Genomic DNA, 16,415 nt, shown 5'->3' on the forward strand with positions numbered 1-16,415 from the left:
TTATTACATTTTTTCGACAGGAGCGTCGATGACTCTCATTCTGCCACTGATGCCTTCCAAGATCATTGTTCTATCGCTGAGAATCACCGCGATTGCCCTTGCTGCTCCACCTGTGCTAATTCTGGCTTTGAAATGGATATCAAGGACAGATTGTTTTACCAAATCGAGATGTTCCAGAGAAAAGTAATAGATAGGATAGCGAGTATTGAAATCCAACTGTGATATTTGCAATCCGGTATCGATATTTTGATCGCGACCCATAAAACTTAACAAGCGATGATACGCGCGAGCCGTCGAATAATTGGCAAAATCAATCGATATTTCCTCGGATGGCTCTTGTTGCCCGTTTATCCTCAACGACACGTTTGTTGCGTTAAATGTATCGAATATCATGTGACTGTGAGTTTGATCGTATCTATTTGCGGCATGAAGAGCCACAAAGATATGTCTGGGTGCCGAGACGCCTTGCTGTGATGCAATTCGCCAGGTAAATATTCCGTCAATATTAACGTCGATAGAATCGGTCGTGGTTGTTAACCAGGACATAACAGACTTACCACCTTGATTCATGAATGACAATAATCTTTCTTCCTCAAGCATCGATGGGACTATCGCTGGCATCCACAAAGTAAATTTGGTAAGGACCACCTTACCCGGATCAGCAACACCATCTCCTCTCCAGATGGCTCTGTCATTGCCTGTGTCGTCTCGAACAAAGGAGATCGTATGTTTCGCTCCGTAAATAACTTTCCTGAAATGTCTGCAAAATCCAAAAATGTGAGATAGCGGAATTGCACAGGAGAAATTTCGTTCATTTCCTGTTAACATAGCTCTTCGCGTGGCAAATCGGAGGTTGTAATTTTTATTGGTGTCAATAATCATGTCTTCGATATTTGCAACTGCAACAGGAGGATCAGCGCGATTTTTCGGTTGTCTGACAACATACTGGTCATGATCAGCATGGTTGGAGTTATCTTTGGCGAACATCATACTAGGACCAGCCGATCTGGTAAAATCATCAGAGTACCTAGCTAGGCCTATTATCGTCGTTGCTAAATCAACGTTGCCCGTGATTGATTCAATCTCTCTTCCATCGATCATGTAAGTGGCGCTCTTGAATAAAGCCATGATACCGTTGTTAACGAATCCAATTTTAGCACCTTCTGCGTAGTTGCCACCGTCAGCGCTTTTCACAATTTTACCAACAAATTCGATATACGCCTCAGATGGAAGAAAATATCTTGTTGTATCGTGAACTTGAATTTCAACGCGATTAGTCGCATTTGGTGTCACTGTGTCGTACGAGAAATACTGGAAATCACGCACGGATGTGTCTCTACCCACAGGCTCGTCCATGTCGAACACTTCGTTTGACACTTGTGCGAACATTTATTATTAAGAATTTCATCTAAAACGAAGACCGCTACCTATGAAGCTTGTGTTCGCGACTTCCTTTGCTAGATTATTTGCGAAATTTGTGTTAGCAACTTCCTGTGCTAGGTCATTTATTTTTTTATTTGCTGCGTCGTTTATAGCTTTACTGACCTCGGGGGGGGGGGGGGCATTTCGCTGGTGCTAGGTAATTTGACTGGCTGCTTTTTTTTACGCATTAAATTTGATATTTTACTTTTGACAACATCGAAGCCTTTGCTGGCCAAATTACCAATACCAGAGATGACAGTCTCGCCGATCTTTCCTATTGCCTTTGATGCAATTTGCTTAGCTGCGGGTCCGATTTTAGGGACTACTCGCGTGACGAGGCTTTTAACGATGTCGCCGAATCCATTGCCGTGAATATATTTATATACAGGCAATCGAGAGTTAGCTATGCGGACCTGTCTAGGTCTGCGTTGATGTTTGTGAACAATCATGTTATTTCAATTGTGTTGTTTTAATCGATGAGTTCGTCAACGAGCTCTTTGTAAATGTAGGAATCAATGACACCGCCGCGAAGCAATCGCTGACAAATATCTGAGGCCTCGTTAATTATTTCAGAAGAATTATTTCCGGCTCGTTTTCCTCCGATTAATATTTCAAGGCGAGATACATCGTTGACGACGCTGTCAGGACAAATGGTATATCCGCTTCCTGTTTTTGATTTTGAATACATTTGCCCATGTGACGATGGCGATAATACATCTTCGAACTTCTCCTCTTCTTCTTTCTTATATTTTTTTATTCTTTATTTTTATTATTGGTAACCAGGATGATGAAAATCAACACTTTCCCCCCTTGAAGCAAAATATACAGCAGGAATCCATTCATCTTCGGTATATTGATCTAGAGATCTAGGAGATAAATATTTACCTCTTTCTTCGAAGCCATATTTGGCGATTTCAATTAGATCTTCTTGATTCTTCAATCTCCGAAGTCCACTTGTGGTAAAATGTGAGGCGGGCGAAGTTCCTACAATTCCAGGACTTTCCTCTAATTTCTGAGGTTGAGTTTCTTGTGGCTTCTCCGGAGATGTTTTCTCAACTTCACCTTTTGCAGAATTCCAAAAACGAACAAATTTCGGATCATCAAACCTAGCCTGAGATTTAATATATTTTATCCGATATATTGCTTTGTACCAGTCTTCTCGTGAAGTATATCTATTTGCTCCATCTTCCGTTAAATAACTAAGTCTTCTATTGAAACTACGTTTCGCAAATTCTCCAAGTTCATCAGGATTTTCGCTATGAATGTCATCTAATTCTAAATTTATCGTCGTCCAAGACCCCACAGTAAAATAGTTTTCCATTAAATTCTCGAGAGGATATTTCATTATTACGTCTTCTTCTTTTTTTCTTCTTCTTTCTTTTCTTCTTCTTCTTGTTGTTCTTTTTTTAGTTGTTCTTCTTTTTGTGCTTGTACCTGTGCTTGTTCTTGTTCTTGTTCTTGTGCTTGTGCTTGTGCTTGTGCTTGTGCTTGTTGTGCTTGTGCTTGTTGTGCTTGTGCTTGTGCTTGTGCTTGTTGTGCTTGCCGCGCTCGTTGTGTTTGCGCTCGTTGTGTTTGTAATATTCGATCTGGCAATAATCGAGTATGTTCCTCAATGTCTCTCAACACAGGAAGAATTCCACGTTTCTTGATGTCCGGATCTTTTACGTCACCAAGTAAGACTCGCTCGGTTGTTTCGGTAACTGGCCTTAACAAATCAGAGGATAATTCAGTAAGATTTAATTTTGCGTCTTCGTAATCACGAACTTTTTTCTTGAACAATTCTTTTGCTGGAATAAGTTTCTTTATTGCAGCTAATTGTTCTCGCGCTATTCTGGCAGAATGAGGCTCTCCAACTGTGCTAGTTTTCCGACTCATATTATTTTCAAGTATATTATTTCAATGCGACGTAAAATGGGCCAAAGCAGCCCAACCATGCAACAAAAAAAATACACAAAAATTTATTCCCCGACATTTATTTTTCCTGTCTCGAACGCATATTTACTAACACACACGGCGCGACCACCCGATGCACTTGGTCTGAAATGCATGAAAATTAGCTTCCGTAGAAGGCTTTATTTTTGAATTCTGAGGCTTCTACGGAGAAAGTTCTCGTAGGAAGCTTTATTTGGTCTGGACGCACTGGTCTGTTAAACTTCCCTGCTGCTACCATACCAAGCATAAAAAGACGAATTTATAAATCTGTTGGGTCCGTCATTTGCCAGAAGGGACACAACCTCTAGTGTCCGTCCTTATTCAGAATGGACACAACCTCTTGTGTCTGTCTTTGGTCAGATGGGACACAGTTTGTTATGTCTTTAGCCAAATATGACACAGCCTCTTGGTCTACCCTTATCTAGATGGGACTTAAACTCTTGGGTCTGCCCTAAGTCAGAAAAGACTTTACCTTTTGGGTCTGTCCTTAGCCAACAGGGACACAGCCTCTTGGTCTTCCCTTAGCCAGATAGGACTTAACCTCTTGTGTCTGGCATTATCAATAAGGGACTTTACCGCTCGAGTCTTTCATTAGCCAAAGGGCACATTAGGTCTGGATCATTAATTGGATACTATTGGTATGTTCATACCATAAGCGTACGTTGGCTAACGAAAATGAAAAGTTGAATGCGGAAATGCAGCTAACATTCTTCCTTATATAAGCAGTTAATGAACTAACAAACAACCAAGAACTTAAGGACACCCCAGAATCTTAGTACCCACATATAATCTTAGTCTGCATGAAAAGACCAATATAGATATGCACGCGATGCTTGGCAGTGGGTCCTACATTACACCATGGATATTGTCCCCAAGATTTCTAAATTGAAAGAGGAGCGAATGGTAGCCTTTATTTGGCTTGATGGGAAGAAAGTATATATGCGTATCCCAGTACAACAAAAATGCTAACTATTTTATATTATCGTGAACATTTTTGATAAAAATGATGAAAGAAAAGTAATGATAATAAGATAGACAAAACAGTGTAATCTCCATATCAATTTTTACATGATGAGATATAAGGGAAAGTTACTTTTTTAAATCATGGTTGCATCACCCACGTTTCAAAACAAGAGATGAATTTTGTATTACCTGTAAAGCCATTGAAAGTTTTCCAAGTAAAAGTAATCTAAGACGTTTATTTTGCAATGCATTCCATTGATAACCGTTATTAAATATGGTCGTGCCTCTTTTTACGCTATCCCAAGAAACCATACCTCAGTAATCTCCGCCACTCCCATCCCTCCACGCAGCAATTAATTCTCTGTAAATAATACAAGTCGTCCTATATTTAGTGATCACATCTGCTCATAACGCGCTATACGGGATCGTATTTGGATGAACGAATACAAGAAATGATTCAATGGATGAACAGCTGCATGAATTTGGGTGTCTGTCTATGTGTGTATGTGTGTATATATGCATGCGAGCGTGCATTTTCTATTCAGCTGAAAGGTTAGAACAACTCTCCATTATTTTATTATTCCAAATTCTTTTTAAAAAAAATACAAAACAAAAGCTAAATCTACAAAAGAATAGTCGCATATTTGAGAACAATTTATCATTGTGCTATGCGTACATGAATTTTTTTCTAAGAAAGTTTTGCAAAGGATTGAATTCCACAGATAAACTGAGAAAAACATTAAATGACAGTTTAGTTTTCTACCCCCCTCTATAAATAGATCTGGTTTTGATCTGAACTTTGTACACATTTTCAATTATCTTAAAACCGCATAGGATTTAGGAACAGAAACAGGACTTATATATATATATATATATATATATATATATATATATATATATATATATATATATATATATAGTGGAGCCTCGTTAATCCGGACACATTCGTTCCCAGTGAATATGTCCGGATTCACGAGCTTTCCGGATAATTGAATCATGCACATTTTTATTTTACGATGTCATCACACCGTATACATGTACATGTATATGCTAGCTGTAATTGTACTGTATATTCAATAATGGTTGAAATAAATTAATGAATACTTCTATTGACGTGCGTTTATTTCATATTAATATAACATGCGATTGTACATACATGTACAGTAAATATAAGTTTAGACAATGAACACTTTGTTTATGTCGACACTCTCTGCTTCTCCCTCATACAGTTTGCCTTTGATGCCCCGCCGATTCTTGGAATTTTGTAGCCAACCACGAGAATAGGCAAAGTCAGTGATGCCGAGTTGGTCTCCGAGTATCTTTGCCTTGGCAATGAGCATTTCATCGGTGACGGCGGCGTGGTGGGTCCACATGTCTGAGAACCACAAGAAGATGGGCATCATCGACTTGTTGATATTTGGCGCGGCGAGCGCGAGTTAGGTCTTTTGAGTCGGCAGGTACAGAAAACCATTTGCCCGTGGGTTTATTTTTTGATGTCCGCAACTGTCGACATCCCAATGACTGAGGATGAGTAAGCTATAATATGCTGGTGTATATCTTTTGGGTGATCTTTGTGCTGGCAAATATTTTTTATGCTGGCCGGTATCTCTACTCGTTTATACTTGCTTGATGGTGTCGCCATAATATATGTAAAATGTACAACGAATACAAACTGATATCTCACAGTTAAATGCGTTACGGTAAACTAATAAAATGCAGTCTTTTTCATAAGTCGTATTTTACAGCTGTTATTGTTGCTAAAGAGCTGATAATTAACGTCCACATTTTATTCTGATATGAAGCCCTATACTGTCCACAGCTTAAATCAATTAACTGTACTTGTACAGCCATCAGTAAACTGATTATTACATACAGTTGATAAACAACAAGGAGGCTTAATGACACAATTTATTTACGATATATTGTGTCAAAAAGAGTGGACGATTTGATCCCAGTGTGTTTATTTAATTATTAACACCCCCGTTGGCCACTAGCTAAAACAGACATTGTTTATACAATCGCTGGTTACAACATGGTCACGCTACCTAGTTTTTCCACATACATGATCACGTGATTAATGGATAACTTTAACATACCACTAGAATTTTAACAATCAGATATTGATACATTGGAACACCTCCAAATTTGCTTAGGTGAATCTGTATTATCCGACTGACTGTATTTTCATATACGATTTTTCTATTTTTCTTATTTTTGGACAGATTATTTCTGGCTTATCGATACAAGTTTTAAAGTAATTTTACACTTTGGTCCCCGATTTTGATTTCCGGATCCGGAACGCGGATTTCTTGATTAACGGAGCAAATTAACGTTTAGGAATTCCGTTCCCGTTGAATTATGTCCGGATAGCGAGGTTTCCCGATAAACGGAGTCCGGATTAACGAGGCTCCACTCTGTGTGTGTGTATATATATATATATATATATATATATATATATATATATATATATATATATATATATAAGATCACATATGTCAGTGATTGTTCAAATAATTGCATCAGGATCAGGATGTAGCGCAAAAGTAGTTTGTAATGAGTCTAATATCTTTTGGCTTTTTATGAATATTTGTGAGAGAGATTATTACTTCAAAAGGCTAGGAAATGATAGTATTAATACAGACAGAAGCATGTTCTCAAGGCCTTTCTGGATGAAAAGGAAAAAAGACCAACCCATGTAATATGGCCTCTGTTACCAGCTAAAGGAGAAACCTTAAAATCATTCCTTTCAAATATCTACCAAACAAATGTGAACGAAATTCGAAAGAAAACATAATGGCATAAAAGTGTTTTGCATAGATAATATATGTTGATCCACCAGCTGTTATTAACATATTTACCAAAAAAGAGAAAATAACTTACACCCGTTTCTCGAAATCGTTAAACAGTATTAAAGCAAAGGAATCGCCCCAGCCCAAGGACATATGATTTTGTAAAAGCATTATGCTGATCGGCTTTGATATATGGCTTATATTAAAATACAATAAATCCTTCAATAATAATAATAATAATAATAATAGACCTTCAGTAATAATAATAATAATAATAATAATAATGATAATAATAATAATAATAATAATGATATTAATAATAATAATAATAATAGACCTTCAATAGTAATAATAATAATAGTAATAATAATAATAGTAATAATAATAATAATAATAGACCTTCAAATAGTAATAATAATACTGATAATAGCAATAATAATAATAATAATAAAAACCTGATAAATTAATGTATTCTCTCTGAAAATCACTTTAAATTGCATAATAGCTGCTGTTAAAATATAATTTAGAACTAATTCCCCGATTTTTTAAAGTCGTTGATGAGTTCATTCTCTCTTCACCTATTCAAAAGTTCTGTATTAGTATTCCTTGTAGCCTATAGCCGAATAAAATACAAATACTGTTATAGCATAATTGGTTTGAACGACCTGATATTCTGATTTTCACGATCTTAAAGTAGAATTTAATTTGCACTGGAAACTTTCATGTAATAGACCCTATGACATTCGAACACTTTCATCCAGGAGCCGGTGTATGCACAATCCCTAACATAAAGATTGATTAAACCTCGTGAGTTCTAGTCTGATCATAAAAAATACTCATTCTTCACTGACATTGAAAGCGTTCTGCGTACACAAACTCAAATTAAAATGTTAAAATTCTAGCATCTAAAATAGGAATTAAAAGAACGCAAGGACCATAATCGATTACATTACAACGTCTACTGTGTGCACATTTATCATCGTAGTCTATCTAAATTACAACTGCAGTGTACGCTGCGTTTTGTAATCACAGCGCAAAGCCAGAAGAAAATAACTTGACGATCAAACTTGCACTCAACTTTCAAAAGTTATAGTTTTTTAAATCCTCATAATAGACGAGAGGAGAGGATGTTTTCTTTTTAACAAAATGTCCATTCAGCAGGCTGTGACAAGACACCTTCTATTGCCAATGATGCATCTGGTTGCGCTTCCATTGTTTATAATTTCTCTCGACAATGACAGTCAAAGTATACGATTCATTTGATCAGTGGACTTGAGCAGCTCCATTTTAACTCGTGGAATAGCATCTGATATATGCGATCTGATATATGCAGGTGTTACTCAAAAGAGCCAGCAGCATCACTACACAGGTGTTACTCTATGTATCCACATCACAAAGACATATGCAATAGACTGCCACTTGAGACTGATATATCGTAATGTGCATTTGAATATAGGGTTCGCACTAACCACTGTGTCAGTGCACCCATAGAAAGCAAATTGTCACTATATTTCGACAGTAAACTTTCCCTATTATTGGTTGTTTCTTTTTTATGGTTGTTTCTTTTTCATGGACAAACATTACAAATCATTACAACAAAGACACAAAAAATAAATGCCCGAGTTAGTATTATTGATTTGGTCTAAGTCAAATAGAAAAGTTTTCAATTAGTCCTTTTCTTTTCACACCAATTCTACTTTATAAACTGTCAATCTTCCCTTGACTGGCAATACAATTATATTTTTTCTAACTAACTGAATCGAGTACATATTTTTCCATAACGTCTTTCCTGATGCAGAAAACCGTCTTGATTGTTGCAGCAGGAAAATGATCTGCAAAATAAAAAGGAATTGATATATTGCTTTGATATCATTTTCACAAAACGAAATAACAATCTACACAATACTAGGCACATTATTTTGAAATTCAATCGCCCGTTATATTCAATGACTCTAGGGTCAAAACCTAAGTAAGATTAAAAAGCGAAATAAACCCAAAGTTTAGTAAAATTTAACAAGCATTTTATTTCCCATGAAAAAAAGAATTTAAATTTTAACGGAAGTTGCTGTATTTCGAATTAAAACCCAGATATACCCAAATTTCTATCACAAGCTCATAAGTATAGTAATCTTAAAGAATTCAGTACTGAATGTGGTGATGTGCCAGTAGCCTTGAATGAGGTGATATGGTAACAATCTTGATATGCCACACTGATATAAACCAGAATGTCCTTGAATGAATTCACAACAATCCCAAAAGAGTGATTTAGTCCACAAGGTCAATGAGCACTTTGTAATCCCTAAGAATAACTTTTTTAATACATTATTCCTCTCAAATTATATCTGAACATAACTACCAATGATTTTAGAGCCGAACTTAAAGTAGGAATGAAATAATCGTGTTGATTTAAAACTGATACGTAGACTGTCACCTGACTTATGACACATCAAAATGCCTTCGAAATAGGTCATCTATAATTAAAATTTCTATCAAATTCGAAAACAATATATATGCGGTATACCTACATTTTAGCAAACTATCTGACAACGATCAGATAGACCATGGTTGTTCCAAGGGAAAACCGATGTTGTGGATTCAAATTCAAGTAAATATATCGTTTGCAAATGATCATTATCTTAAAGCATAACCTACAATCGTGGACAAAAGTTATCTATGTAATATGCTGTTTACGAGTATAATCTACAATCGTGGTCACAAGTTAAAAGAAAAACGCTATAGACACAACGGTTTCATTACAAAATTCAAATATATTCCACAAGTATCTGATAATTCCTTACTAGTGCCTTAAGATGTAAAATAACTGCATTAATACCGCTTGCAGACTGGTTTGATGTGTATACATATTTTCATGACCTCGATACTAAAAGAACAAATTATCAGGTGAAACTATTTCAAAAAGAATACATTTTATCCTGGAAATAAATCATTTCCAATTTGATTGTACAAATAATACAAATATTGTATATGGAATGGGTCGTCATACTGCTGTTTCATACGGTTTTCGTTACGTGTGCAGATCAGAAACAGATACTCTTCAAAACAAGAATCCAAACCCATCTGTTTGGTTAAGATTATTAGGTGACATCCTTATGAAATGGAACTATTCTGATAAACACTACAAGATTGAATTTATTCATACCCTAAATAATTTTCACCCGCAATTAAATTATTTACACTGCATCTAGTATACATTTATCGTTTTTCAGACTCAGATATCATGAATAATTCTGACAACAATACATCCGCAAATGATCATGTCAAGGAAAATTATATCCAACAGTATGTGGTATCTTCGTCCTGTCGTCACATGTCAAATAAAAGCGGTGTACCTTATAATCAGCTAATATACGCTGACATATCATTTCATACGATCATCAATTACAAAATTATTCCAATTTTAATTAAAAAAAACATCACAGAAACATATTTCTAAAGCAGGAATTATTTTACTCCTGCAATCGATTCTGCTTCATATAAACCCTTTGTCTTAGGCAGAATGATGCTTAAACAATGCAGAATTTAGGAAGGAGGAAAATATAAATCCTTTCATAATACAATACAATTCTTCACTAATAATATAGGTCATGCAATTAATGAATAGTGGTCTCCTGAACGTATCAGATAAAAATAGAGTAGAAACATTTTTAAAACTCAATCCGATTCCTATTCATAGAAGACCTAAAAAGTTTAAAGATTGTTTTCACCATCATTAAACCATCGGAAAAACATGTATACCTAGCAGAAGTCTGTGCTCTCAATGTACAACTGTTTTCTCTACGTTATAATACTAAATGCATATTAACTGATGTAATTTGTTTCAAAAGGTTGTAAAAATGTGGCATTCAATATGTTGGACAAAAACCTCATCTAGTTTCCTAAAGAATGAATAATCACCGCTTGTAGTTACGACATTGTATGGATCATCGGAACTTCTCTCAAGTTTCCATCCATTTTAATACATATAATCACTCTTAACATGATTTATCTTTCATAACCTCCATAATGTGCATGGATAAATGAACAGACTGATTAAGGATAATTAATGGATGCATCGGTACATACTTTGTTTTCGAAAGGCCATAATACTAAGCCATATATAAAATTGATTATAATTTTAATACAGAAATAGATCTGTTGTAATACGCAAATATAAAGTATGAATAAATGATTATATATCTTAAGTCATATATATTTTAAAGCATCCCCTCTCACTAGGTATCGTCTGCAAATTGGCCACACGTTTGAGTCACCTCTGTTTGAAGTTAGAGCTCTTCATACTGACCACCTGATTAAAAAGGACCAACACTTCTTATCTCTCTCTCTCTCTCTCTCTCTCTCTCTCTCTCTCTCTCACACACACACACACACACACACTCACACACTTACACACACATACACACATATACACATACACATATACACATACACACACATACTTACACACACACACACATATACACACACACACACACACACACAGATGACAAGCAGGCATGCAATGCAAACTTCAGAGCATGATAAATAATAAAATCAAATGACGACAGGCATCGTAGTGAGGCTTAATATGAAACCTTTTGGTTCTACACACTCTGTCTATATAAATCACTGTGTGCACTTTTCTCTACTGCATAGTATTTCGGCAAAATAACTGTCACTGACCCAGAATTTGGTATATTTTCATCAGAGTGACGTACAAATGATCTCGACTACCTTCCTCCACATAAACACTATCATCATTATCACAATATTAAAAATCACCTCCTTCTACTTCGTTCATAGCTATTATCATTATCATATTAATATTAAAATTCATACCTTCAACTTCATAAGTACAGGCCCTGTTTAACCGCATGGCGAACTAGGCGGCCTCCTACGGCTCCAAGATTTGGGTGGCGCCAAATCCGAAGTACACTTTCATGTTATTTTTTTATGATCATTAAATCTGTAGACTAAATAATTAAAATAATAAATTGTCAAGCCGAATATGTATTAATACCAATGAACAATTTATAATAAACAATGCCGTAGGGGTGTTGGGAGGGGCGCATTGTGATGGTTCGCTTAGGGCGCCAAAATACCTTTGCATCGGCCCTGCATTATTATCATAACTTTAAAAAAAATCACCTTCATCCTCATAAAAATTACCATCATTATCATAATATTAAACATCGTCACCTTTATCCTCGTAAACGTTATCATCATCTCAATTAGAAATCATCACCTTCCTCATATAATGAGTGCCCTTTTGTTGTATTACAATTTTAAGTCTTCTTTCTTCATTTTTCTTTTTAAACATTTGTAAGAGTTATAATTGGTGTTTGTGTTATTACTGCTACTAATACCACTACTACTTCTACCACCACAACTACTACTACTACCACTACTACAACTACCACCACAACTACTACTACTACCACTAGTACTTATACCACCACTAATAATAATACTACTACTACTACCACTACTACAACTACCACCACCACTACTACTACTACCACTACTACTACTACCAATACTGCTACTAATACCCCCACTACTACTACCACTACTTCTACTACTGTTGTTGATGATGTTGCTAGCATGCACGTGTCGCAGACTGGCAGCGGCATAGGACATACTTCAAAGCTTGATCTACTACTACTACTACTTTTCGAACTACAGCTACTACTAACTTCACTACTACTATTACTAATGCTACTACCTTTACTACTATTACTAATGCTACTACCTTTACTACTGCTACTAATACTACTACTAGTATCTTCACTACTGCTACTACTACTACTACCTTTACAGCTGCTACTACTATTACTAATGCTACTACCTTTACTACTGCTACTACTAATACTACTACTACCTTTACTACTGCTACTAAGAATTTTACTACTATTATTACTGCAACGACTGCTACTGCTACTACTACTACTACTACCTTACTACTGCTACTAATACAACTACTACCTTTACTACTGCTACTAAGAACTTTGCCACTATTATTACTCCTACGACTGCTACTAATACTAATACTACTATCTTTACTACTGTTACTAATTCTACTACTACATTTACTACTGCTACTAATACTAATACTACTAATTCTACTACTACCTTTACTACTGTTACTAATACTACTACGACCACCTTTAATACTGCTACTAAGAATTCTACTAATTTATTACTACTACGACTACTACTGCTACTAATGCTACTACTACTACTACCTTTACTACTGCTACTACTACTACTACCTTTACTACTGCTACTAAGAATTATACTACTATTAATACTGCTGCTAGTACTACAGCTACGAATAATGCTACTACTACTATCAATATTACTACTGCTACTACTACATTTAATACTACTATTAATACTACTACTACTACTACCTTTACTACTACTACTAATACTTCTACTACTATAATTAGTATTGTTACTACTGCTACTACTAATATTGCTAGCACTACTAACTTTACTACTACTATTACAACTACTAGTACTAATTTTATTACAACTACTATTACCTTTACTACTGATACTAGTACTACTACCTTTACTAGAAATAATACAACTACCTTTATTGCTGCTGCTGCTACTACTACTACTACTACTACCTTTACTACTACTACTACTACTACTACTACCAAACACCGCCAGTAGCACAAGCTACAAAGACACTGTTTAGTTCGCAGACTAGACTAAATAGTTTTGGAAAAATGTCTATAAAGACTCTATTCCAAATATTTAATACTATTTTAGTAACAGTTTTGAATTATAGGTCAAAAGTTTGATAGAGAAGCTTTAGGTACGTCAGTCTGTAAATATATTATCGGTATGACAAAATAACCCCCAATAATTTCACCGAAAATGAGTTGTACAGAATGCAATTACAAGTAGTATGATATAGTAGAATTCTTAAGTACTGTTTCAAATTATTAAAACTGACTGATCATAGATTCCACAAACAATACAATAACCTACAATTGACATAGGACGAACACTGTGATTGTTCAGTAAATAAAGTACTATGTTCACACGGAATTTGAGAAGTTTGAGTTCCACAAAGGGTGGGTTATCAGAGACTCTTTTCATTACATTTAAATAACGTTGAAAATATATTTTTCTACAACAACTAAACAGGGAGATTTAATCAAATGGATCAATTGTGGGGTATATAACAAGATCAGAAACGGTCTGAGTGATTAATAATATAAAGATTATTTAAAATCTATGCATTGTTCGCTTACTATGTTTGTTCAGATGGTAATCGTTTCTATATATGTTAGATTTAGGTAATTGTATGACCATCCCTTATGTTGAAAGACTGCCATTATCGTTCAGTTGTAGAAGATGAGTTTCACTTTCCTGTTTAATGTCCCATGTCTGATAATCTGAGAAAGACTTATGTACCTCATCTGTTTATTGTAATGCAAATCACATAACGTTTTATAACTTTGTACAAATAATAAATAATACAATTGATATACAAAATATTTCTGCTTTTTATCTAGCAACATCTCATAAATCTGAGTCAGTGTGTTAGTCCTAGACTTGTTAAATTTCGTGGTTGTACCATATATTTCATAATTGAAACTAATCTCTACGACCACACCATGTCAATAGAACAATTATTATTATTGTTGTTATTATTATTATTATTACTATTATTATTATTATTACATCTTCCAGACAGGCGCTGCCGATTAGTAGCTGGGCTTGGATGGATGTTTGCAGCACTCTTCTCGCTTCCCATGATGTTTATGTATAAACAAACCATAATTGGCGGTGTTCCTCAGTGTTGGATGGAACTGGAGAAGGTGTGGCAATGGCGGGTAAGTCCTCTGCATAAAGCAGTATCACGTGTTACCATTCTTTATTGCAGTTTTACTGTCAAGAAACATTGTGAACTTTGTATATGACAGTAGAGGGGAAATACACGCACTTCACTCATGGAGGATGTTTGAGAAGCTTGAGACCAGGCAGCTGGGCTTTCATTTGTGTTTTCGATTTTGGTATTCATTGGACCTAAGGTTACAAATAATTCTCACACTCATGTCCAGCTTATGAGGTCTGATAGACTAACATCAGTTCATTCATAACCCAGGCAGAGTAATACATTTTAAATTGTGTCTGAATCCGAATTCAAAAATTATTTGAAATCTTCGTGTCTCAAGCACTCTTCGTTTACAAACCTTTCAACTGACATCTTAACATAGCCAATCACGATCGGTCTAGATGATAGGCTTCCTAGTCGGGTTAGCTATACTTCTCATTATATAACGGATAATTCCACTGCCATACCAAGTTGAAATCTGCTAGAAACCTGCAGATAGGCTTTTCTCGATGCAACTTTGTTTTCAAAAGAATGTGCCAAAACTATCGGATGCAATAAGAAAATATAATTACTAAGCTACTGGACCATGCGATGTCATAGTAACGTATAAACCTTTTCGCCAAAATTGCATCGCTGAAATAACCGAGATGATTTTTTTAATGAAAGTAACTCTTGGCTAAATGGACTTTTTCCAAGCAGCGTCCTTGCCATAACGTGATATGGAGACCAGTCTAGGTTTCGATACTCACATTCATATCGTTAAGTTATTGACCTATACTCTTTTCTTGAATATGTGTCTATTGGTGCGTCATTAATTACGGAATAACGATATGTTCATTTGAATTTTAACAGTATTTGCTGAAGAGAACATCTCTGGCGTTTTCATAACAGCTCTTTTAATTATGGAACGTATTTATGTACTCATTGTTTTGCCAAACAAGATTTGAACAGTTGTTCTAGCTCCTGATTAGTAAATTAACATCCTTGTTAACATACTTTGGTCACAGGAATGGGTTGGGCGCATAGGCTTGGAAATATCTTACCACAGAAACCCTGTTTACAAACAAGGCGGTTCTTGGTTCGAGTCACCGGACCATATTTCAATAAATTTATACTGCGGAGTGAGATATTCTAGTGGTCCGCGCGATGGATTCAGGAGATGCTACAACGTGTTTCAAAAACAAGGGGGAAAGTGCCACAGGAACCAACTCAGGGTATAAGACTGGACAATTCAGTAGGTAGTGCACTCGTCTAGAGAATTCCAGGGTTCAAACCCTAGGCAAGAATTGGATTTTCAGTCTCTTTCATATTTATTAATTTTCTCTCGTCCTTACACTGATTCTGCAAATGTCTTCTACATTTTGGCGATTTTATAATCAAATCAGCAGCTTTTTCAATGCAAAACTGAATGTGCGAATAAACCGAAAAATTATATGTATGAACCTTTTTCCTAC

The 16,415-nt window shown here is 35.5% G+C and overlaps 1 protein-coding gene across 1 annotated transcript in view; it reads left to right on the top strand.

Annotated features, from left to right (window-relative positions):
- The window catches only part of LOC149790488 (cardioacceleratory peptide receptor-like), a gene marked incomplete at its 5' end in the record, with an annotated part of 115,401 nt that overhangs the window by 22,177 nt on the left and 76,809 nt on the right, over nt 1–16,415 (top strand). The window contains one exon of the mRNA XM_089971392.1: nt 14,817–14,959. Coding sequence (XP_089827518.1) covers nt 14,817–14,959 — 143 coding nt within the window. The remainder of the gene's footprint in view (nt 1–14,816; nt 14,960–16,415) is intronic.

The sequence above is a fragment of the Sinohyriopsis cumingii genome, chromosome 10, assembly GCF_028554795.1.
Source record: "Sinohyriopsis cumingii isolate HCF-2022 chromosome 10, ASM2855479v2, whole genome shotgun sequence".
Lineage (NCBI taxonomy): Eukaryota > Metazoa > Mollusca > Bivalvia > Unionida > Unionidae > Sinohyriopsis > Sinohyriopsis cumingii.